Source organism: Sceloporus occidentalis, unplaced genomic scaffold (genome assembly GCF_023333645.1).
Source record: "Sceloporus occidentalis isolate IW3139 unplaced genomic scaffold, rSceOcc1.0.p SCAF_1, whole genome shotgun sequence".
Taxonomy (NCBI): domain Eukaryota; kingdom Metazoa; phylum Chordata; class Lepidosauria; order Squamata; family Phrynosomatidae; genus Sceloporus; species Sceloporus occidentalis.
Window position 1 is genome coordinate 254,242,751 of NW_028316981.1, and position 26,655 is coordinate 254,269,405.

Sequence of the window (26,655 nt, forward strand, 5' to 3'; positions counted from 1 at the left end):
GACAGAGTGCTTAATGAGACTCAGAAAATTTATTCACAACAAAACTACTAGAGTGCAGCCACTTATTTCCTACTTGTTGCTCAAAACCAATTATTAGTGGATGACTTGTCAGTGCCTTAGAAAGAACTTTTATTTGTGGGTGCATATTTAGACTGGGTGGGCATTGTATGACCTACAACATGGTGTACACACACATGCACGCACACACATACACTTCTTGTGTGGCTTCTATATCCCCCCCCCCTCAACGTTTAACGTTAAAACAAGGCACACAACGAGTACAGCTCTAATTTAGAGGAGACTTTGGAGAAGTTCAAGTTGACCTCTAAAACAAGGCCTGCATTCCTTTTATGAATGCCCCTCAACTCTGAGTAGAATCAACCCCACACCAGGTATTACTGGCACCTCTGAATTGCAGCACAGCATGGGTTATGTCCTGTAGTGGGTTCTGAGCAAACATATATGACCACCAAACTCACTAAAGTTGCCCGTCTTTGAACCAGAAAATGCAAAAAGTAGTCAGCATAAAATAAACGTCAAATGTGAAGCTCTCAGTGCTAGCATAACTTTAGAATTTTGTCCTCCAATGTCAGGTACATTAATTTCCTGTGAAAGCTTTGGGGGGGAAACCTAAGAAGGCATGAACTGTGTAAAAGTTCAAAACTCTAACATGTCCATTTGTGCCAGTCTCCTTTTCTAAAGGGAGACTCTAAGCAGATTTGACTGAGTGTGCCTAGAGGCCTTCCCACAATAAGAAACTACATAATCAAGGTTGCTAATCACAGAGAGGCTTCTAGGCATATTCAGCTAAATTTGCTTAGAATCTGCCTTCAAATCTTCATGTTTGATGTGTGGTGGTTAGCAGTGGAAGCTGGCCTGTGATGTATGGTCTCATAGGGGATGACACTAGAGTTCCCAGAGATCAGAGCATGACCCTGAGACTCAGAGCCTAGCCCTTCTTTGATCTTGGGGATGGGGAGAACTCTCAAGGTGAGAACATTGCCTTGACAGTTGTGTGTGCGTGTGTGTGCGTGCGTAATCCAGCCCCATATTCTGTGTTTGCTTTTAATGTATTGTGCTTAATGACATAATTATTAGCTGACCCTACTAACTTCAGTCTTGTAATATCACTAGGATTTGCCCACTGTGACTTTAGGGCCACAACAGCATAATCTAGCATACTAGTTTCAGATGTGGAACTACACTACAGCTGCAATTCAACATCAACAAACTTACTGTTGGGTTGCATAACCCCCACTCCCACGGCCATTCCACAGCTGGTGGAAAGTGGGTGGCCTCTGTCCATGTCCACACAACCAGACAAAAATGATTACATCATCCATTGAGATCTGCCAGGGTCCTCTAGGGATCTCAGCAATTGATGTAATCATTTTGCATCTGGCTATGGGGACATAGCCAGACACTTCTCCACAGCATTGCCAATTTCTGGGGAATTCCCCAGAATCCAAGTAATTTAATTAATTTCTTGCCAGGAATTTTCACTGAATATTCTGGTAAATATTGGGGAATTCTGGGGATTTAGGATTTTGGTAAAACATTCCAGGGAATATCTTCGAGGCTTGTTGGTAACACTGCTTCTCCAGTCCCCCCTCCCACTCTTACCAGCCACAGAATGGCCATGGAAAGCTATAGAACTTATCTGGTAAAATTTTAGCTATTGCAGAGAAGTGAAGGGAAAACTGTGTATACCACTAGCAGGATGCCAGGTGTCAGAGTTTGGTCATGATATCTCAGGGCTTTGGATAATCCTGCCCTAGCAATCCTAGATAACAGACATACTCCTCTAACCCCTGCACAAGGAACAGAGTTTGCACACAGGGATTTTTTTTTAAAATGCCTGAAAAAGGTTTTTATATACTACAATTTTAGTTTGATCATGAATATAGTTTAGGTGTTGGTTTCATTTTGCAAAACATAAGCAGTCATCCAAACTTTCTAAGGGATCAGGTTGCAGGGAAAGAAATGTCAGCACAGCACTGAGAGGTGAGATCTTGTGCTTGCTGGCATATTCTGGTTTCCCCTCCAGTTTTCTGCCTCTATTACTAGATCCTCTCAACTCCAGCCACAATATGCTCTAAGCCAAGCTTCATGAAAGTGTGGTCTGGCCATGAGAATTCACTGAGTTGAATGGATAAATCAAGGACTAAGAAGTAAGAAGAGACACCAACCAAGTCTATTAAATAGGTGTGCCTGGGGAGTGGGGGAAGGAAGAAAATGTAGAGCTTGCCCTTTCTAGCTTCCCAGGCACCATTCACCAAAACCAATTATTACAGTGATTTTTGCACAATTGTTTTTTTCCTGTTATTTAATAGATTTGAGAACATTAAGAAAAAAGGATAGAACTCAGTATAGAACTTAAATCTACATAAGTGAACCTAAAATTGAGCAATTTCACAAAGCTGCCATTACTTTTCTACATAAGGGAGCCAACAGAGTGGTCATTGCACATTGGGATCAATTCGCATTGGGATACCCTTGCCAATTCCCTGATATGCATCTTTCATACCCTTTACTAGGAGGGTTCATAATCCTTCTGCTACATAGCTAAGTATATATTAAATAGACCTTGATATAGAATCATGGCCATTGTTTTTATCACATATGTCAAACACACATTGCTGTTATTATTATTATTATTAGTAGTAGTAGTAGTAGTAGTAGTATCCTGCCTCTCCCTGTATTGGATCAAGATGGGTAACAGCAAACAAGAACAATACAATCAAACATGAGTATCAATAGATAAAAGCATAACAGGACATCTTAGATCGTAGTTCCCCTATCTCCGTCCCACCCTAAAATACCATTAAAAACAATTCCCAATAAAATGGTTAATAAAATAGATCGAGATCAAAGTCCGGCGGGTACAGTTAAACAGATGGAGAGTGAAAATTCTGAGTAGATCAGTTTGGGAAGGCCTACCGGAAGAGATCCATTTTTATTGCCTTCTTAAAGGCCTCCAACGATGTTATATTGCGGATCTCATCCGGCAGGTCATTCCAGATTTTTGGAGCGGCAACAGAGAACGTCCTCTGGGAAGTTGTCTTCAGTCTAGTTCTGTCTAACTGCAGTAGGTTCTTTCTAGAGGACCTGAGAGTGCAAGAAGGATTGTATGGGAGGAGGCGTTCCCTCTGGTAAGCTGGGCCCAAGCCATGTAGGGTTTTATAGGTAATAACCAACACCTTATACTGTGACTGGAAGTTAATGGGCAGCCAGTGTAGGAATTTTAAGATGGGTGTAATAGAATCAAATTTGGAACTCCCTGTCACCAATCTGGCTGCCATATTTTGGACTTGTTGCAGCTTCCGAACATGGCATAAGGGTTGCCCCATGTAGAGCGCATTGCAGAAATCGAGATGAGAGGTTACCAGTGAATGTACAACCGTTTCTAGGTTTTCCCGTTCCATGAAGGGTCATAGCTGGCGAATCAGTCAAAGCTCATAATGGGTGCTCCTGGCTGTCGCATTCACCTGGGATGACTGCCGAAGCGACAAATCCAGGAGCACCCCCAAGCTATGAACACAGTCCTTTAGGGGAAGTGTGACCCCGTCTAGAACTGGAGAGTTTATCACCATACCCAGATTGGGATTACCTATAGCGAATACCTCCGTTTATTTGGATTCAATTTAAGACTATTTTCCCTCATCCAATCCATAACTGACTTCAGGCAATCATTCAGAGGGGAGATGCCATCCTTGGTTATTGAAGCAGTCCGAGACATGGAGAAACAAATTTGGGTGTCATCAGCATACTGATAACACCCCACCCCATGTCTCTGGATGATCTCACCCAGCAGCTTTATGTAAATGTTGAATAGCATTGGCAACAGAATCGCACCCTCAGGGATGCCCGATTTGAGCTCCCTCTTGGCCGAACAACTGTTGCCAAGCGTCACCATCTGAAACCTGCCCATGAGATAGGTCCGGAACCACTGCAGAGCAGTGCCTCCGATTCCTAATTTCCTCAGGCGCTCCAGAAGGATACCATGGTCTATGGTATCGAAGGCCACTGAGAGGTCCAAGAGCACCAACAGAGCCACACTTCCCCTATCGATACACAGACCATGGCAGTCTCCATTCCATATCTTGACCTGAAGCCAGTTTGAAATGGATCAAGATAATTGGTGTCATCCAAGACTCCTTCACTTTTCATCGTTGGGGGGAATAATCTGCACAAAAATAATTCTTGCATATTTCTATCCAAATAATCTTGGACGTCTCATATCTGAGATCAGTTGAATGGGCCACCTAGGCTATGGGAAACTGATAAAGGATCAAAATGATGTTGAAAAATTGCATCAGCCTCAAGTAGCAACTGTATAATCAGTTCCATCTTTGGGAGCCAGAAAGGAGATCTGCTTCTAAGACACATATGGCTGGAGTCACTCTCATTTTAGTAAACCATTTTGACAACCAACATCAAAAGCAAACCCTTGAGTATGCGACATTAAAGGAAAAGGCAGATTCTCTCCTTTGTTGTGCTGGTTTAGCAGCAGTGTATTTCTCACGCTTGGGGTGCTGGGGTTTCCAAACAGCCTAACAGCAGAATTAGGCCTGTCTGTCTCCATTTCCTCTGTTTTCCCAACATCTGGCAGAGGTCTGTGACCAGAAGTAAGAAACTTTGTAATTTTAATCCCAAGTAATATTTCATACATATAGGAATTTTGGTTGAGTTGCATGAGCCACTTCAGTATTTGAATATATTTAAACTCCTGAATCATTATTTAGATCAAAATATAAATACAATACTTACCCATTTGAATTGAAGTAAAGATTTCATTAAATTCCTCTGATCTGTATAGAGCCCTGTAGATTTTTTTTCCTTAAAATATTCTTTGATTAATGACAATCAAATTATTGTAAACATCCTTGTTTAGAAAGCACATATTATTCATGCATGTCACAAAAGGTTTATTGTTAATTGAAGATTTATGCAGAGGTAGAGAGACAGACTTGAAATGAAATATTTATATGCTTTAATAGGAAAGGGATTAAAATACACTAATGGGAAACTGGTGTATGGCAAGATTAAAGCAGGATTCTTCCAGAATATGCTTAGAATGGCACTGGGAAAGATTTTATAAAGAGGCAAACAGACAGAGAAAGACACCACTGCAAGCTGAGTTGGGGGGGAGGGGTAAGACTTCTGATTAAACATAATAGTCAAGATCCTGCATCAGGAGATGTGCATGTATCACATAGCAATGTCTCTGTAACTTACGTCTCTGCTTGCTTGCCTCCAAATCCTACCTCATAAGCCACACAGCTCTTCCTCAACACAGACATTTCCAGGTTGTCAGAGAGTAGTGGGATGAATGGGGATGCATCCAGCTGTTTTCCTATAGCTTGACGCACTGTGGTAAGCATCTGCAAATGACCTCAGGAGGCTTCTGAACATGGCATCTGTACAGTTCACCCACCTGCTCTCCGACAATATAGAAATGTTTGTGCTGGGGAGACTTTGCTGCTTACAAAGTATATTTAGTGGGGATTTTGATCATTGCATGGTTGGAACAGAATTCTGACCTCTATAACAACCAAATAAGTGAGTTGTGATGGTTAAAATTTGACTTTTTCCATTGTAATTCAGCCCAAAAGCAGCGAACTATCTTTTCATATACTGCACAAAATATAGATCATTCTACTATAAGAACTCCTGAATCAGATTAGTGTACAAATTAATAAATTGGATTAAAATACTGTGAGTGTTTAGGACAGTTGTACCAGTGGGTGAAAGCTGCTTTTTCCATCTCTATATTGCTCTTGAGGAAATGAATGAGATAATTTCCTCTTGATGAGGAAATGATTGAATATTTGGAATAAGGAACCATATGAATCCGAACTCCAAATTCTAACAAGTGAAGTGGAATCTGCAATAAAGGAAATGGAAAAAAATAAATCACCAGGAACAGATGATATCTCAATTGAACTGCTACAGTGCCTACAGACAGATGCAACTTTAGTGCTAACTGAAATATGCCAACAAATATGGAAAACAAAGTGGTGCCCAACAGACTGGAAATGCTCCATATACATACCAATCCACAAAAAAGGAGATACAAAAGACTGCAGCAACTATAGGACAGTAGCACTAATTAATATGCAAGTAAAATAATGCTCAAAATTCTACAGCACAGACTCCAACCATACATGGAGAGAGAAATTCCAGAAGTCTAATCAGGATTCAGAAAAGGAAGAGGCAGTAGGGACCACATTTCAAACATGTGTTGGCTAATGGAATGCACCAAAGAATTCCAAAAAAGAATCAGCATGTGTTTTATAGACTACAGCAAAGCATTTGATTGTGTAGATCATGAAAAGCTATGGGATGAACTTAAATAGTCCTGATGAGGAATCTACCAAGGACAAGAGGCCACTGTCAGAACAGAATTTGAGGAAACAGAGTGGTTCCCAATACACAAAGAAGTCAGGCCAGGCTGCATCCTATCACCTTACTTGTTTAACTTATATGCTGAAAACATAATTTAAAAAAAGCAGAATTAGAATCAGAAAAAGGAGGAGTGATGATAAAAGGAAGAAGCATTAACAACCTAAGATATGCAGACGACACCATAATATTAGCAGAAGACATTCAGGAATTGGAACAGTTAATAAGGAAGGTCAATGGTGAAACTGCAAAGGCAGGTCTGATGCAGAACATAAAGAAAACAAAAATAATGACACAGAAGAAATACACAAATTCAATCTAGACAACAAGGAAATTGAAATAGTTAAAAGAATTCCCATATCTAGGATCAAACATTGACCAGAATGGAGACTGCAGTCAAGAAATAAGAAGACTAGGAATGGGAAGGGCAGCTATGAAAGAACTGGAAAAGACACTGAAGAGCAAAAACATACAACTGAGCACTAAAAGTCAGAATCATTCAGGCCACTGTAGTTCCAACTACCATGTACAGATGTGAGAGCTGGACAATGGAGAAAGCAGACAGAAAGAAAATCAACTCATTTGAGATGTGTTGCTGGAGAAGAGTACTTACGATACCATGGACAGCCAAGAAAACAAACAAATGGGTTCTTGAACAGATCAGACCAGGGCTCTTCTTGGAAGCAAAGATGATCAAGTTGAGACTATCGTACTTTGGCCACATAATGACAAGGCATGGATCACTAGAAAAAACAATGATGCTAAGAAAGGTAGAAGGTAGAATAAAGAGAGGAAGACCACAAACCAGATGGATAGACTCAATCAAGCGGGTTGTGGGCAAGGGCTTGCAGGATCTGGGCAGGGCAGTGGAGGATAGGGATTCTTGGAAATGTCTCATCCATAGGGTCACCATAAGTCAGAACCGACTTGAGGGCAGCTAACAGCAACAACAATTGCTCTTTGGTTAGTAGATTTTCACATAACAAATTTGATCACTCCAAGCAGAAGGTCTAGGACTGGTTTCACTATATGTAATTGTATGAGAGGATATATCCAAAACAAAGAGTGCATATTTTAAAAAAAATCATTGTGATATTTCAAAATAACATCAGTATCCAAGTGCAGAGATACAACAAACAGAATGAGGAGAATTTACAGATCAGTTTTACATGAGCTTTGACAAATGATTAAATTTCATGATGTAGAAAACCCAGAAAACAATTCAAATAGTTGCACCAACTTGACACTCCATATTTTTTATTTAAGAAGCATCAGCTGGGCACTGTTTAGCAATGGATATACTTTATTCAGCATTTTTATGAAGCTGGGATCCATTTAATGCTCTCTGAAAGCTTTTGAGACACATCAAAACAGTAAGGATCCATAAGACTAACAAAAGACAATGGACCCTTGTTGTACTGACTGTAGTGGCCAACTCAAACCATACAGCTTATTTGTTAGTTGCAGTAAAGGAAGCTAGAAATGTTCCTAAGCCATCATTTGTCCTTTTTTCCTACCCAATCTTTTTCTAAAGCCTAGTGCAGGGGTAGGCAACCTTTTTGAGCCGGGGGCCGGGTTGCTGTCCCTCAGACAACTGGGGGGCCGAAGCCAAAAAATGAATAATTAAATATTTTTTTTAAAAAATTAAATATATAAATAAACCAGGACAAATGTAGGACAAAATTTTCAAATGGAAGACACTTTTTTTAAAAAAATGGAGGACACGTGAAAAAATTTGCTGATTTTTTAAAAAATGTTAATATAAATGCATGTTTCTGAGGCTTCTATAGACAATTGCCCCCCAAAGGCCCCGGCGGCAATCAGCGGCAGGACCAGGCTGGGGCCGGTCCCAAGGCCTTGCCGGGCCGCATCCGGCCCGCGGGCCACAGGTTGCCTACCCCTGGCCTAGTGGTTAAAATTACTTTGCAAAGCAAATAAAGTGAAACCATTGCCCCAAGTGTATACTCAGGCTCTAGCTATGAAACAGCAAAATGTGCTTCACATACGGTGTATATAAAATCTATTTATGTTCAAAGTGGAATGTGGTTCCCATCTCTGAAAAGTCACCTCTGTACTAAATACAGCATTGTTCAGATGATCAGCCACATTACCAGTTTGAGGTTCTTGTGAAAGAACAAGGACTGGATTCTGTTTTTTCCACTTCCCCCTCCCACATTTTACCAGCCAACTTAGTACTAGTGGTTTGTACCTTTTGAATCCATAGGGGACTGGGCCACACGAGTCTGCTTCCACATGCATATGCATCCAACTTGACTGAAACAATTATTGGAACATAGTATTTAGTAATAGCTGTTGTGGATGTTCACTGTGTGATTTCCTGCATGGCAGGGGGTTGGACTGGATGGCCCTTGTGGTCTCTTCCAACTCTATGATTCTATGGTCCAACAAAAAACCAACCTGCTGGCAATCTGTGTGCAGCGAGATGACATTTCCAGCTCCCTCCTGGCAGCAATCTGCAGTGCAGTGAGGAACTTCTGATTGTCACAGCCTTCTTGCTGGTTGGAAGAAACTGGAAACATCATCCTGCTTCACCCGGATCAACGCACAACAGATCTCCATCACTCAGACCAGCTCCCTGGTGTTTTAAAGTAGAATTTGAGGTCTTTTAAGATTGTGGCAATAGGGCTGCAAAGATCACTATGTAGCTTAAGTGAATACAGACCAATTACAGATCTAGAACTCTAGTTTACAAATCTGTAACTGCACACTGCATGCCAGTCCTGGTGTGGGTGCCCAAAAAAAATTACTGCTTGGAACCAACCTACCCAAATTGAGGGCATAGTATCCATTGGGCAGAAGAGGAGAGGAGGCATTGTGGAAAAGAAAAAGATTCATACGTGTTAAGCCAATAGGGAGCAGAAGCGTAACCTCTTCCAGAGCTAACATTTACCAGCAGGCCTCTAAGATGCTCAGGAGTTAGCAGGGCACTTCATCTCTTAAGGGAGATGGCTTTTGCTGCAATCTATGCACATACACATTCTGCTAAACCTTAGTTGAAAAGGGACTTATGCCATCTTAAGTGAAACTTCCACTAGTGCAAATCACCAACAAGTTTCCAGCCAAATCCAACCAGGTTATTTTGATGTGTGATGCACAAGATTCTATAAGCACTCTTCCCATCACTTTCAATAAAAATGCAAGACAGCAACATCATATTAATGAAAAAATTGCTAGCCTATTATGATACCCCAAATCTGCCTCTAGAGGTGGCTGTCTCACTCTGCCTAATGGTAGGGTCATCCCTGTGTCGCTAATGATGTATTTAAACACTTCATCTGGCTTGGCTTACGTTCCATCAATGTAAATTCTATTTACATAGAAGGTGTTTAAAATTGGGGTACTCAAAACTAGCAGAATTATTTTTCTGCCTCTTAGCCAACTCAAGGGCTGTACAGACAGCCCAAAAGGAGTGGCTCTGTGCCACCCCCAACCCACTGTGAAAAGAAGCCTCAAAAAGGAGCTTCTTTTGCTTGCTCTACAGGAGCACCATAAGGGTCACATCGTACCTTCACGATGCCCCCTATGTGTGGTACCGTTCGTGCACTGTGCATGAGTGACATCATCATGGTGCACCCCATGTAAATGGTGGCATGCCAAGTTAGCACCCGCGGCACACGGTAGGGCTCGGGAGTGTTCGGACACTCCGCTCTGCCAAGCCCTACTTTCAGCACCAGGCCAACGCAAAGCGCCAGTCTGTACCAGGCCTCAGTTAAGAATGTAGGTTGGATAAGTTATTTTTTTAGACTATGACTCCCTGAATCTCCTAGGCAGTGTGGACACTGGCTATGCTTCCTGTGAGTCCAAAACATCAGTACTTGGCAAACTGCCAGAGCATGCTGTTTCTAGGTTTTAGGGAAGCCACTTTGGTACTTCCTTCTTACATCCTGAAAATTGCTTCCATGCCACATTCTAGACATGGGACACACAGGGATGATGACCCTGTGCAGATGACTTTGAGTAAGCCACACTTTCTCTGTTTAAAGTCCATCACAAGTATCAGAATAAACAAAATTTTAAAAATACATTATTTTAAGATGCTAAGAGCTAGAGACAGGATACAAAAGGTACGAACAGTGCACATCATTCCTGTGAATGACATGTGAAATATCCCCAGGAATGAATATCAAATCAAGCTCACATGTCCCAAGCATTATTGAGCCTGTATTAGCCTAAAGAAAGGATTCTAGAAGATACTTAGGGTCAAAATGAGAGGTTTGTTGAAGAAAACCATTACCAAGATTATTTTTGTTGTTACTTTGCTAATTAGCATCCCCATGGTGCGGCAAGGAATAGGGCAGAGCAAGGTTTAACACTTGCCTCCCCTGCTGCTGTCTGTCAGTTCTTTGGGGGGGAAAACAGGAACAGCATGTATGCCTACCTTCTCCCCTTCATACTGAGCTACTAACAGCTTTCAGCTAATGATTTATACTGTATAATCTGGGAAAGGGCATGGAAGGACATGGCTAATAATTTTCTCCTAAAACAGCCCACCTCTGTTCTTTAAAAAATTCCATGTGCTTTTTTAATTTATAAAACAAGGAAGATTAACTCAATGATATTCTATATCAATTTTAATATGGTTCTGAGTTGGAATAGAACCAAATCAAAATTGGAAAATGTGGTTTGATTGCTTGGAGCCCCCATTTAGGATAAGGAATTATGTGTTCACTTAAATGGGGTGGGAGACTTAATTGTGATTCACTTTGAATGGATTTTATCTACACTATATTAATATTCACACGTACGCACATACACACGCATAAGCTGCAACATCTTTGATTCTTTGGCCAGGCCAGGCCATGATGATAGAACATCATTTTAGGTGGTCAACAAGAATAGAATGTGCTTGTTCACATTTAAAACCCTTTAGAATCTCTAATAGCAGGAAAATAAATGCACATAAAAATAATTTTGGAGCATATTTATGTTAAAATTTGCTGCTTTATACTTAAATGGCAATATGTTTAATGATACTTGAATAATTCATCTTTTCTTATTAGCTTTTGGTGGTACACATTTAGCCATTACTTGATCAGCACTTATAATAATAAAAATAATTTTATGACAATCTAAATTTTGATGGCCCTCCAATTAAGAGCTGTAATCATTTTCTGTACATTCTAAAGGCAAAGTAATAATTTAGAATTGTTTCATTTCACCCAAGACTTCACCTGACTAAGATCTAAAGGACAAACTTAAATTTCTTAGTTTTTTCCCCCATGCAGCCAAAGTAAGTCATAATATTTTTTTTAAAAAAAATCACAGCTATAAGTAAGGGACCCAGCACAGTTGCTCAACTGTTTTGTAGCTAATTATTTCTAAGATAGGTCTCTCTGCAGCTATAACATGTACGCTTTATGATGGTCCATTTCAGATCCAACTGCCTAGCATGTGCAGAGATGTCTTTCTGCACTTCTGCCCTCTTTCTTCCCAATTTGGAGCTAGTAGGGGTAGTGGTTAGTTTTGGCTCTTTACTTGCACCCAGCAAACAAATTCATCCAAGTTTGGGGCTGAGAAGAGTAAGTTCAGCCACACATATGCTTCTGCAGTTCCAGAACTGGGAGGAAACTCTGGGCCCATCCCACTCACCACAGTTTGGCAGATCTTGCAGAGTGTGACAATCACAGTTGTCAAACACCATCACTCATTAAATATATTTCTCAGATGTAGACAATTTAAATAGCTTCCAAATAGCACTGTCCACAAGAACACATACAGAGGGAGAGCAGGATTATATTGCAAACTATCGCCTCCAACCTACATACTTTCCCATAACAGCCTCTATAGACCTTATGGGTGTACAGGTTGTATACAGGTATTCTTCTTTGTGCTTTCTGTGACTCACACATACAGGTGTTGATCCTATGCACAGCCACCATCAGAGTATTCCAGAACCAAGTAGGGTTTTGGCAGGAGCCCATCCCCATCTCTCACACTGCATGCGTAAGTGCACTTAGTACCTTCTCCTTGTATCATTTCATCTGCACCATGAGCAAGATGAAAGGAACTTTCTGTGTTTCTACACAATTCCTGTCACTTCATTATTTCTTCATCTTCTTAGAACTAGCTTACACTCCATTTCATAGAGTTCCTAACTGTGTGGAGATCCCTATATGCACACTTCATATTTATAGGCTTATTCTAGACATGGAAAGGAACATGGTTCTTAATTCTTAAGACATGGTTCTTAAGTCTTCTGAGCTCTGGAAATGAATGCATATAGATTAGAGAGGTTTTGGTCCATTATTCCTTTCCCTTCTCTTATTAACCTATAGAGGACTGGTGGATGCAAATTGCTATTTCATGCATGGAATGTGGGGGGTTGCCACTGTAATTTCATCTTCCTTGTCCATGTTCAGCATAGACAGCGCTACTGTGACCAGTGCTAATACTGTTCTGCTGCAAAGGTACACAGAAACCTCCTGCACAGATCTTCCATTCACAGCCCTGTAGATCAGTCCAAGTCACTTCAGCATCAAGTTCTCAAACAGCCTCTTATGTTTCATCATTTGTTTTTGCTCTCTTCCTTTTTGGACACTTTCGAAGTGCTTCAAAGAAGAGAAGGGGAAAGGGAAAAGAAATTCCTAAGAACAAAATAACGTATACATATTGATGTAATTAGCTAATCCGCTAGCACAATACCAACAAAAGCCTTGGCAAATTTTGCCTGCTCTAGTTCTACTCCAACTCATTTTATACCAACCAATCAGGCTTTGTTCCAGAGATGGCTATGGTTCAAAGTATTTGCCAAATACAAACATCTTGTTTGCGAGCCAACCTTAGTGTTACTGACTGACACTAGATGCAGAAAAGGCATCTGAGCAATCTGCTAGCAAAGCTGTAGAAATTTAATTTTGGCTCTACCTTCTAGCTACTGCTACTACTCCATTGTTGTTTTGTGCAAACAAACTCTCCCTGGACAGCTAAAGTAATTGTATCCTTGGCCTGCCTTCCCCCCCCCCCCCCCATGTGTCCTATGAGACTAAGGGATCACAGCTCCAATGTATGTTTATACATAGAAAGCCACTCCAATACCACAATAACATCCAGCATTTTCTCAATAAAACATTCATGTCAGTTCAGAGCAATATTGCAAAAACTGCAGAAGCCTGGAAGGGGGCTGTCTGTATTTGCTGAAATATGGTTGTCAAAAGTGATGCCTTCGGCCTGGTCTCAGCAAGACTCCAATTAATTTTTCATGCCAGTGATTCTCTTGCAGCTGTACATCCTTGGCTACAGCTTTTAGCCTGGTTAATACTGGTCAGTGCAGTATTTGAAAGCTAAAATAGTTTATTCTGATGCTTTAATGGGATGGCATAGTCATTTTAGCTATATGTCCTTAAGTTTGACTGGAATTAAAACATCTGAACAGTGTTAAATGAATCAGGGAGCTGGAGTTGAAACCATCTGGAGGGCCAAAGATTGAGAAACCACTGCTATAGAATTTGGGCGTATAGGATCGTAGCCCAAAGATATTTCAGCCATACTCCTTTGCTCATTTTCTCTAGTCATTGTATGAAACATACTCATGATAGAGTGATTGTTTGCATAATTACTTATACTGGAAGACAGGAAATTGTCATATGCAGAATCAGACCATTGGTTCACTAGGCTTATTTATCTACAGTCACTGGTAGCAATTCTCCAGAGTTTTACATGGGGATCTTTTATAGGCCCATCTGAAGATGTCATAGACTGAATCTGAACCCTTTTGCAAACAAAATCAGTTTGTTTGTTTGTTTTATATCCTACCTTTCTCCTTGAATGGGAGTATGTGTTCTGCCACTGCACTGATATAAATTTGGAACAGATTAGTAACTCTAGCCTTTCTTTTGCATCTCTTTGCCCTTGGTTAACCCTTTGAGGCCATAAACAAGTGAGATATTTATGATGTTTTATCATTTCAGGATAAATGTGGAAGACATATGAAGGAAGATCAGATAGAAATACTGGTTCCATAGTATGAGTGTGTTATGCTTCTAGTAAATTACTTCAGATTTACTGAATGCACTGAATGTCATAGAATGGTTGAAGGGAACAAGAAACGAGCATCCTCTAAATGTTAGCTTCATAATTTACCCTTCTTTCACCTCCCCCTCTCCCCCATTAGCACACATAGTAGCTATAATCCTGCATGGCTCCACATAGATGAGTACTGCATGTGGAACTATATTATCCTGAGCCATTTACCACCACCTAGACCTAATGTAGAGCAACTGGCCCACCCCACACAGCCTTTTCAGGCATGGAGGAGAGTGTAGGAGGAGAGAAGAATCACAGAAGCATCTGACTATGTCCCTGTAGCCAAACATAAAGTGATTATGTCAGTCACAGACGTCCACAGAGGTCCTTCAAGGGTATTAGAAAATGATGTAATCATTTCATGTGTGACTATGGGGATGGGAGAGGATTGGAAAAAGGGAATACCAATCTCTTAATTGCCTGAAAATATATATATATACTCAGGTATAAGGTTGAGTTCATGCCTTCTTATGCCACTAACAGGATGCCAGCCACAATCTCCCTGTTGGATTTACTTCAGCTTCCTGGTTTTCTCAGATACATTTATCCAACAAGACAGCATGCATCTATCATAATACTGCTTCAAAAGCAAGCTAGTGTCTCAGCAATCCTGCTTGCTATCCCTATCCAAATACACAGTAAATCGTTCCAGCAGCACATTTTGTGTATTTGGATTTTCCACTATTAGACTGCATCAGTATCTCATTATTAATTCCAATAAATCACACATTTTGAAACTGAGAGGACTAATTCTAAGAGTTCAATGTCTGCTTTTCAGCTTTTTTTTTTTTGACAGCTTATTAACACTTTTCCAAGAATCTCAGAGGATATCTTGCATAGGGCACATGCTCATTAATTAAGTACCTGAAATATTTAATCAAGGGTTGGATAATTAGTTCAACCTGTTCTCCTTTGACTTGGTTCAGTATAATGTAGGAGTAAAGATAAAAGACATTTTGAAGACAGTTATTTCCTGCATTCTCTCTTGGTGACCTCAGGTAATGGTGTATCTGTTTTGGCATTCATATTCATATAGGTATAGGAAGCAGAGCTGACATTGTCATTGTAAATCAAGGAGATTTATAGTTCCCATTTGTCTTCTGTTCCTGTCAACATATAAGACATCCAACCTACATCAGGTCAACACCATTCTTCCATCCTATTTCATTCTAGGCCATGCTATACATCTTATGATCTGTGGTTAACATGTCTTAAAGATCAACACAGTTATCCCTGCATTTTTATTACCTATCCGTTCACACCAATACCTAGCCAAATAAAAGAAGTGTGAACAGTAGCAAAATGTACAGTGGAAAAACCTTTTGTTCATGTTTGCGACCTACTGATACTCTCCGTTGTGTGTTTGAGATAGGCCATTTTGACTATGCAAGCCATGTTACAACCTCCATTTGAGACAGAGGGAATTACTCTGTTTTTAAAATGCTGTTCAAAGTAAATAAATAAATGTCAAACCACATAAGTTAAAAGAATAAGAAAGGAGACAGGCCCTTGCTTCTTTCTGTTCAGGTTGGTTGGTTTGTGATCTTTCTAGTGATTTAAGTGAGCTAAAGCCAAACAGTTCTTTTTGACATTCAGCTTGTGTGACTTGCTATCCCTGAGTATAGGCAGAATAAGAGGTGAGCAAAGCAGGATGATAGACTTTGGCTTCTTTTCTGTGAATACTGTAGCAGAATCCAGAATTATAATAGCATTAATTATACTTGCACAGGGGAATTGGTAGGGGGATTCCATTAGCTTTATACCACTAGAAAAATAACATGCATTGAAATCAAACCCATGAAGATGTGTAATAATTAGCTTGGAACCTTGAAATGAGCCATACTCACATCTCCGAATCTAATGAATTCCAGCTGCTTTCAGCTCTCCCAAAGAAAACAGCTGGCCATATTTTAGTTCATCCCAGGCATAACAGAAAGGTCCTATAATGTATATAAAGCTTGAACAGAACTACAGCACAGGATTAAATGTTGAAAAGACATTGAATCTTAAGAAACAAAGCATCCTTGAGTGTGATGCTGTGAAAAACACAACACATACTTTATTCTTCCCTGAATGTGTTTTGAGGCTCACATAATTTATTTCCATTCAAGCATTTCTTGGTTTTAACTATCAGCGTGGAGCAATTCATGTCAAATGCCCAATTGAGCTTCCCCTTTTCCCATAATAAGACTCAAATCTGTTTTAATTTCACACTTATAGGAAGTTTCAGGGTGGCAGGCAGAAGCAGGGGGGAGGCTGAATTTATATGCAAATGCCCTGCCCTGAAAGACTAATGGGATACATGGTGGTGGAAACACAATGTTTATATCTGTGGAAACACTGAAAGCAGCATTCATTGAGTTTTAGAAATGAGGTTAACATGTCTACAAGAATGAATGTTAGCAATTAGCCCATAACACAGTAAAGGCCCTTTTACCACGCCTTAACAAATGTGAACTTGGAAGTTTTCTCTCTCTCTCTCTCTCGTGTGTGTGTGTGTGTAGAGAGAGAGAGAGAGAGAACATAAAGGAGTGAATAAAATTAAATTAAAATTAAACTTTAATTTTGGACAGGCACTATATTCTATTGATTCTGGAGGTGATGGAAGTGGATGTGGGCCATTTTCCTCCCAACCACAGCAGGCATCATTTCAATATGTGAAGCCTAAAATAGCTGCCACACTTGCTACATTTACAACTCACTGCCTGCCTGCCTCCTCCTCCTCCTCCTCACCACAGCACATTTAGGCATTGAAACTTTATACCCCAATTAGCAGTTTCCTCTTCATCCCTTCCAAAAATCACATCATATTTCATTTACCAAGCCTTGTTCCCATTTCTAAGTATGCCAGCATTTGTTGAGAGAGAGAGAAGTTATTGGCGCACCATCTGGCCTACATTATATTAGAAAATAAGAAGAAGATGACAGATTTCCACTGTGGAAACCATGTTGCTCTCTCAACTTCCCATTCACTGTAGCCACCAAACTGCTAGAATGCTGGACACAGTTTAAAAGTTCACTGTAGAATGTGTGTTTTAAATGAGATTTGCTGGCAAGGCTTAAAAGTTGTAGTGAAGGTATTCCAGGTGGTCAAAAATATACTTCGATTGGAACAAGGTTTGTGTTGACCATAATGGTCCTAACAACATTTATAAGAAGGGTGGGTAACATGCAGCATATAGTTCTCTGACGTAGCCTCTGAGGTTTGAACCTCCCCCACCCTTTTTTATTTTAAATGGTGCTTCAAACTACTCAAAACCACACACACAGACCTGGTAGTTTACTCCTTCCCTAGAATCCCTCCCATATCTTTATTTTGCTGAAAATGGAGACTAAAATTGACTTCTGGTGTTACTTGGCACCCAATCATAGTCCATTGGAAATGGAGGGGACATTGGTCCAGTTTTGACTTAAACTAATACAGCTTACTCTCTGGCTTTATTGACAGGTACAATCTCTGTTTTTGTTATCCTAGTACCCATTATCCCCAAACTGTTGTTTTTTTTAGAGACAAGTTGAACCTCCAACAAAATGTTGAGATGTAATTTCACTTCCTACGAAGCATGTTCTTGTTCAGAGGTCAAAAGTCTGTTTGCCAGCTATGCCGTCCTTCAGAATACTGTCGTCTATAAAGAGCTGAACTGATGCTGCTCAGCCTTCCTTAGCTAAGGAAGCATGCCAAGTTTTTATTGGGCTGTCTTTCTTTTGGTTGTTTGTTCCAGTCAGGTTTATATTGGGCTTTTCAAAAAAAACAGATCTTTTACGTACTGAAAATCTTAGGTCTTCCACTGAGTATGCTGATAATGACCTGCTTTTTTTCTTCATGACTCCATATCTTTCAGCCCTGTCCACTTTAGCTTTGATTTTAGAAACAGGAATTCAAAGACATAGTTGTGTTAGTCTGGAATGTCAGTATTCAAAGGAATCTTGTAGTACAGTCCTCTCTCTGTTCTCGCGGTCTTCAGAGTCGCATCCCTCGCTCATGTGCAAGGAACGAATGAAGAAGAAAAGAATGGGGTACATGGCCACAGTGCGCCCCCACACCTATATTCAAGCCAATGGGGCTTGAATATAAGCAAAACTTCATTTTCGTGAGGGGGTCCGGAACAGATCCCCCCAAAAAAGGAGTGGCAACTGTAGTTTTGAAACTAACTGAGCAAAAGACATTATAATAAAAGCTTTTGTAGACCTGGCCAAATTTGCTTAGTCAAAGCTTTTACTACAACTTCTTTCACTCATTTAGTCTCAAATATGCTACCAAAATCATGTGCATAATCAAAACAAGATCATTCTGTTAGATTTATAATTACAGCGCTTTAGAAATAAAGTTATATAATAATAATAATAATAATAATAATAATAATAATAATTTTAATGACCCTTCAAGTCCCATCAAAAGTTACTTACCTAAGGGTCTCTTCCCCTTTGATATAACACACAGCTAAAAAGCCTCCATATCCATGCATTAATTTATTCAGAAGTTGGAAGTCATTTGTACTTTTTACTTTATCTCAGTAACATATGTATGTCATCATTGCACTACTTTATGAAGGAGCCTGCCCCACTTTTAAGATCTTCAGAAAATGTACATGTCTGTCTACTTTCATAAGTTTTAAAACACACATGTAACATAGTGATTTTCATGCATAAGATGTTGGAGGAATGTGATCACACCACAAAGTCTTGTTTGCTTTCATTGACCAGTGACTGGACATTAGAAAGGATTCTATTATGTTCCAGACTATTTGAGATTAATTGAGGTGCAGTACAGACCACCCCTAGGGGCCAGCCTGCACCCACCCCTTTTTGGTCCGGATTGGGGCCAGGACAGCCTCACTGGCAGACCTGAGGCCCCAATCCAGAGTTTTTCCGGGCCACAGAGAAGCAGCAAAATGCCGCAGAAAAGGGATGTCCTTGAGGCTTCATGCCCCCAGACACTCAGACAGTCAGAGCCATGGGAGAAATGGGCCACCCAGAAGGGGCCACCTGGCCCCTTTCTCCTTAGCATTGTTCCTGTGGCTGTTTCGTTGCCGCAGGAACGATGCATGTGGTGAAAAGGAGCTCCATTTCGGAGCTCCTTTTTGCGCCACTGATAGGGCACCATAGGTGCCTCCAGCGGCGCTGTGATGTCTCTTCTACGCTCCGGTATTTGGTCGCAGCACACAAGTGACATTATGGACATGTGCCCCATCTAGGGTTGCGTGGCATGGGGCTGCTCCACCGCCGCGCAACCCTAGTACAGCCCCAGGGCACCGCAAACTGGCGGTGTGTACCAGGCCTGAGTGAAAGATGTTATAGCATAAGCTTTGAGTAAGGAAATTTGACCAAGTCTACAAAAGCTTATACTACAATGTCTTTTTGCTCAGTTAGTTTCAAATGTACTACATGATCCCTCTGCATACTGACATTCCAGACTAACACGACTATGGGGCTATACAGACCACCCCTAAGGGGTGGTGAAATACTGCCCCTTTCCTGGCCGGATCAGGGCCATGGCAACCTCACACTGTAGCCCAATCCAGCCTTTGGAGGGTGCAAAAAGGAGCAGCAAAAATCAGTTCCTTTTTGTACCCTCCAAAGAGCATCCAAAGCCATGGTGGAGTGTCTATATGGTGCCCCATTTGCGCTGCATCACCTGGACACAGTGGCGGTGGTGCATCATAATACCGTGCACCGTCTGGAGCAGCAGTCAGCATCATAGCACCCTGGGGGCGGAGTCAGCGTGTGTGTCATCAGGACACTGCACCCTGACTCCACCCACAGGCAGGCCTTTCGAGCCGGTCTGTATAGGGCCCAAGTCTCTGAATTCCTGTTTTTATGTGTAAGCTGTTGGAGTTATGGGATCACATCACAAAGGCTTATTAGTGTTCATTGACCAGTGACTGGACTTCAGCAAAGATTCTATTAAGTTCCAGACTGGCCTTCCACATCTAACCTACCCCAGAATCTATATTTAGAGAGCTCTGACACCAAGTCTTCCCTTGGAGTTTTGCCAGATCTGTCTGTGATTACAGACAAGACAAACTCTGCTTGTAACATGTTGAGACTATTTTAGTCTCTCAGACTTCATGTGATAAAAAGAAAAACACAACCCTTTTATAAGGCTCACAGTCTTTAAATCTCTTTTCTGCAGATGTATGCTAATAATTTCATTATGGGAACAATCATATATCTCATAGTATATCTTGTGTGGTTTTTAGAAGCACCAAAACTTGAGAACTTGTACCAGGGTTAGTGGGGGGGGGGGGGGGGTTGAAGAATTGCAATATTTCAAAGCCCTACCCAGGCCTTTCTTCATTCATTGTTTGTTTGTTTTTAAAATCATTTAAAATCCCACATACCTTTGTACATGCAGAGCCTGTTTCATACATTAGTTGCTTCACACAGTGACAGACTGACATTGGGAAAAACTGAATGTAGTCCCTCAACAAAAGTAAGAGACTACTGAATCTCTCTCTCTACCCATATCTGAAGCATATAGCAATAACAAGTATATTTATATACCACTTATCAGTGAACTAAGCACTCCCTAAGTGGTTCACAGTGTGTAAGCTAATTGCCCCCAACAAGCTCGGTACTCAGTTTAGTGACCTACAGAAGGATGGAAGGCTGACTGGACCTTGGAGCCCCTGGGATCAAATGCACAATCTTGTGGCTGCAGTACAGGCATTTAACTATTGTGCTACCAGGGCTCCATAGCTTTAGCATATTTTCCAGGACCTTGATTCTACAAGAACTTGAGTTTTCTTCCCTCCATCTCTCACTTTGCAACAAATTAGAACATTTGGGCAGACATATAGGACAGGTGTATGTCATGTTCCACTCCACTATGTGTTTGACACATGCCTACTTTAGAAGTACTTTCACATTAGATTCTCCTTGCATGTGGAAAGCGTACTCATCAAGGAGATTTTTTAAGACTAATATTGTCCCTAATATGTAAGCTTTCCACATACAAAGAAGTGTTAGCATGAGAATCCTTTGAAACATGTGCATTTTAAGCTGGTACATGCCCATGAAATACTTGAGGGCATTTCCATTGGTCTCTTTTAAGGTGTCTCTGGCGTGGTACAGAATGACATTAAGCGACATACCGGCGCCAATTCTAGGGTTAGGGAGCGTGCGGGGATTGCATGCTCCCTAACCCTAGTTCGTGTGGACAGCGCCGTTACGTGGCGCCATCCACATGGGACGCATGACGATGATGTCACACATGTGCCACGTCCAAACGGCACAGCACGTGCATAATGTCTCCGTGGCAGCCTGGCTGTGACGCAGGAAGGAGCTCCGAAATGGAGCTCCTTTCCACTACATGTATTGTTCCCACAGAAACCAAACAGCCGCGGGAACAATGCCAAGGAGAAATGGGCCAGGCGGCCCCTTTCTCCCATGGCTCTGGCTATCAGGGTGTCCAGGGGCATGAAGCCCCAAGGACAAACCTTTTCCACGCCAGGGAGAAGCGGGTATTTTGCCACTTCTCCATGGCCCGGAAAAACTCCGGATTGGGAGTGCAGGGCTGCTGGTGAGCCTGCCTGGCCCCAATCTGGAGCAAAAAGGGGCGGGTCCAGGCTGCCCCAAAGGGGCAGTCTGTACCGCGCCATTGTCATTATATTGGAATATTAGCTAATCACCACACAATACTTTCTATGGAAAACCAATGAGAAGGCAACCATAATCAAATTTTATAATTTCTAACAGAATTTGAGCTTTTAAATATAATAAAGTTTCAGCTTTGTTTTCCAGTATGGTATGAAGACATTTACAACACACACACACACACACACACACACACACACACCCTTTCAAAATAATGATCCCACCCCCCTTCTTGTAAGTTTAAATGATGCATGCATCTTAAGAGGCCAGAAGCCACGCTCCAGTCCTTAGGACTGGAGCGTGGCTTTGGTGCAGCTTCTGGCCTCTTAAAATGCATGCATCATTTAAACAACATACCTCCAAAGTGACCCAAAGCTGCTTTATTTTAACTTGTCTGTACAGGCTCTTAATGTCATATTACTCATCCCCCCCCCCCCATTCATACTCCATGTAACTGAACTAAACTTTCTGAAGATGATGACAAAGACTGCTACTACTATTACTACCCATGTTTGTGATTCTACATCAACTATTTATCTAACTTAGGTGCAATACATACCACCTCAAAAGGGAGGGCTGGAGGCATCCTTTTTAATTCTGGAGGGACACCGCAGCAGGCAAACCACACGGCATCCCACCATAGTAAAAAGAACCCAGAAAAAATGGGTTCTTTTTAAGGCGCTCAGTGCACATCACAAGTACGCCATTGGCGCGCCGGTGCCATAAGCGACGTGCAGCGACTTCTGTATGCTTCACTTCGCTTACGTCATCGTGGTGGCGCCCATGTAGACGGGACACTGCCGTGATGATGCTGCCGCTGTTACACACTAGGGTTCAGGAGTGTGCAGTTACTGCATGTCCCGAACCCTAGTATTGGTGGCAGCACGCTGCTTTTGGCCCGTCTGTCCCAGGCCTAAGTTACATAGCTAACTAGTAGCTGCTTGCCCAACACCCCCTCCAATCTAGACTTACCAGACTGCAGTTGCTGTGAGCAATAGAGATCTGTTCTCTTGTCCATCAGGATGTAGTTGACTGACATTTCCACCTTCCTCCCATGATCCATATCTGATGTGAAAGTGAAAAACCAGGATCCCTGTCAGAGTATGGTTACATGATGTTTCCATCAGGTTTGGAGGGCTCAGGCCAGGAGAAGTTACAGTTAAGCAACTTCTTACTTAGAATTAAATACAAGTTAAAATAGGATTCCAACCAGGATTTTTTCCCCACAAAATCCAAAGAGGAATAATTTTATATGCTGCCTTTCTCTCTGAAAGGACCCAAGGCAGCTCACAGATTTAACTAACTTCTTGACTACAAGAGTTTGGAACTTGTTTTTTAAACAGCAAGCACATACATATGTCCTACAACAGATTACTTTGTAAAGTTTGTGGTATAATATTGGAAGTTGTAGGAGTATGTTATTCAGAGAAAACACATCTAAAATCCTTTTGGACGAGACTCAGTAGGTCTCTTGATACTGCTCAGAGACTGGGTATTTTAATAGCCCTCCACACCGGAACACTAGCCACCATTGTCAGTTTTGGAGTTGTAGTCAAAAAAGGTAATTTTTCAACACCCAGCAGTCTGTGGTTACTAAAATCATGTCAAACTACTTTTGCAATTATTTATTTATTTATTTATGCAGCTCAAAAGAGTTATCTGAAGACTACAGGAGTTGATTTAGTGAATGTCTTTATATTGATTGATTCTTATGTCTACTTTTCTGCTGACCACTTTGTGCTATTTATTGCAGGAGTGATTCGTGAGAGTTATCTCAAAGGGCATGATCAGCTGGTGCCTGTCACTCTCCTGGCCATTGCAGTCATTCTTGCCTTTGTCATGGGGGCTGTCTTCTCGGGGATCATAGTGTACTGCATCTGTGACCATCGCCGCAGAGATGTGACTATTGTGCAAAGGAAGGAGAAGGAATTGGCCCAGTCCCGCCGGGATTCAATGAGCAGTGTCACCAAGCTCAGTGGCCTCTTTGGGGACACACAGTCCAAGGAGCCAAAGCCTGAAGCCATTCTCACCCCCCTGATGCACAATGGCAAGCTTGCTACCCCAGGCACCACAGCCAAGATGCTCATCAAAGCTGACCAACATCACCTAGATTTGGCTGCTCTACCAACCCCAGAGTCTACCCCAACACTGCAGCAGAAGAGAAAACCCAGCAGAGGCAGCCGAGACTGGGAGAGAAACCAGAACCTTATTAATGCCTGCACAAAAGATATCCCCCCAATGGCATCACCTGTGATCCCTACAGACCTTCCTCTCAGGGCTTCTCCTAGCCACATCCCAAGTGTTGTAGTCCTGCCCGTTTCTCAGCAAGGCTATCAGCATGAATATGTTGATCAGCCAAAAATGAGCGACATGGCCCAAATGGCTATGGAGGACCAAAATGCTACCCTTGAGTACAAAACCATCAAAGACCATCTCAGCAGCAAAAGCCCCAACCATGGAGTGAACCTGGTGGAAAACCTGGATAGCATGCCACCAAAAGTACCCCAGAGAGAAGCCTCCCTGGGTCCTCCGGGGTCTTCTCTTGCTCAGAGTGGTCTGGGCAAGCGGTTGGAAATGCATTCTTCTGCGTATAATGTGGACTACAAGAGAAACTACCCTACGAACTCGCTTACGAGAAACCATCAGACATCAACTCTCAAAAGAAATAATACAAATTCTTCTAATTCCTCCCACCTCTCGAGAAATCAGAGCTTTGGCAGGGGAGACAACCCCCCTCCTGCCCCACAGAGAGTGGACTCTATACAAGTCCATGCTGCTCAGGGTCAGACCGTGACTGTATCAAGGCAGCCCAGTCTCACTACATACAACTCACTGACAAGGTCAGGGTTGAAACGCACACCATCCTTAAAACCCGATGTACCTCCTAAGCCCTCCTTTTCCCCTCTGTCAACGTCCATGAAGCCTAATGATGCATGTACATAATCACCATGGGGGTGGGGGTTGGGAAGGGACAGCAGGTGACCAGAGTATGTCCTTAAAAAGCCAGTGTTCAGCAATGTCCACACTGCTAGTTTCAACTAACCAGGAAGTTGCTAAGCTTGAGGATGTATTTGCTCTCTGGGAAAAGTGGCATATTTTTTAACAATCGGGCTACGCAATCCATGGTTTGCCACTGTAGAGCCCACCCCCATGATGCAACAGTTCCTTACTCAAAAGACTAACCACAAATGTTGAGCCAAAAGCACACACATGAATGATGACTGTGATATTTCACTCTTAACTGCACAGTGCACCCCAGAACTGGGAAATGGGTGCTTTGAAAGCAAAAGGAATGGAGAGGAAAAGAACAACCAATAACAACAACAAACATTTGTTGATTTAAGCTAACTCTAACTGAACTGTGGCAGACTCTTACTATGCGCAGGTACTGTGAAATGCCCATCAGTGTTACAGCCATTTGGTTATAGCAGATTGCCATGTTGGGCAACAACTCTGTCATAGGTTTCTGCTACTCTTCTCTTTTAATGAATAACATGTGACTGTTAACGCAAGTAACTCCTATTATTTATTGTTCATCCTTTTTGTCTTTTTTTTAATTCCTAAGGAAATTACTTCTGCATATCTTCATATGAGCAGCTCTCTCAAGAAGGGGAAAAATCCAACACCCAAATGTTGAAAAATATGCCTATTTAACGTGAAACCCATTAACTGGAGTAATTAATACTCTTTTTATTTTTCCAATAAATTCACTGAGTTAAATAAGAATGAGGTGGAATTCTGAACTTTGTGTTTGGGCTCTCTAATCTCTTCCTGGAAAATAAAACAAAAAAAGGGTGGGGGTAATATTTATTTCAGTGTGAGTTACTGGCTGGGTTTCTAGCCTCTATGTCAGGCAGCAAAGAAAGAAGCAAACTTGCCCCATCCCCAAAGTTCCTCTTTTCCTCGAGTAAGGTCCTGAAGAGGAAATCCTTTGAAAGCTGCACATCTCGGCTCCGTTGCTGTGAACATGGTTTTGTCAGTAGGTAAAATAACTTTCTATGAAGGCACCAGCTTGGTCTCTGCCGTTTCATTTCACCAATGCATGGGAGATGGCAAGCAAAAATCCTCAAACAGCGTGAACTCATTCATGTGCAAAGTTTTGCCATACATAGCTTGTGGTCTTACCACATGGGTTTTTATTTGTGGGAATACATCTGTGAATAGCCTGTTTATTCCACATGTAAATTTGTGCCTTACACCCTCAGTTGTGTATATTTGTGAGCTGTAGTATGTACAACCTTGCCCGTCTCTATAGAATAAATCAGATTTCTATTTATCTCCATCCTCAGTTACTCTCCTGGAAAACTGGCAGATGAGCAGTTCGAAGAAGAATGTTGTGATTATTGTAATAATAGCATTCTGGCCCCCAAGAAGACAGAGTGATGATAATACCTATTGCTTCATTTGTCTCCGTTTTGATTTTCAAACCACCCCGGGCTATGCTGACAGTTTAATGCTGTGTTGTGAACAGAGTTTCCTTTTAACCAAATATTTTCATATCATTTCAGCATAATGATATATTCTTATTCATAACCAGCAAAGAAATCATGAATAAACTGTTACCGAGTCTGATTTGTCCACAGAAAACAAGCACGATGTGCACTTGCCTGT

At 41.5% G+C, this 26,655-nt stretch overlaps 1 protein-coding gene and 1 long non-coding RNA gene across 7 annotated transcripts in view; one reads left to right on the plus strand and one right to left on the minus strand.

Annotated features, from left to right (window-relative positions):
* SEMA6A (semaphorin 6A) overlaps positions 1-26,320 on the plus strand; it is a 228,145-nt gene extending 201,825 nt beyond the window's left edge. For all 6 annotated transcript variants that reach the window (XM_089491896.1, XM_089491911.1, XM_089491932.1 and 3 more), the window contains one exon: positions 23,798-26,320. In XM_089491896.1, coding sequence (XP_089348022.1) covers positions 23,798-24,987 — 1,190 coding nt within the window. In that variant the 3' untranslated portion in view covers positions 24,988-26,320. The remainder of the gene's footprint in view (positions 1-23,797) is intronic.
* The window catches only part of LOC149323757 (uncharacterized), a 48,398-nt gene that overhangs the window by 12,837 nt on the left and 8,906 nt on the right, over positions 1-26,655 (minus strand). Inside the window, exon 3 of the long non-coding RNA XR_016277418.1 lies at positions 23,017-23,109. This is a non-coding gene — a long non-coding RNA (uncharacterized LOC149323757). The remainder of the gene's footprint in view (positions 1-23,016; positions 23,110-26,655) is intronic.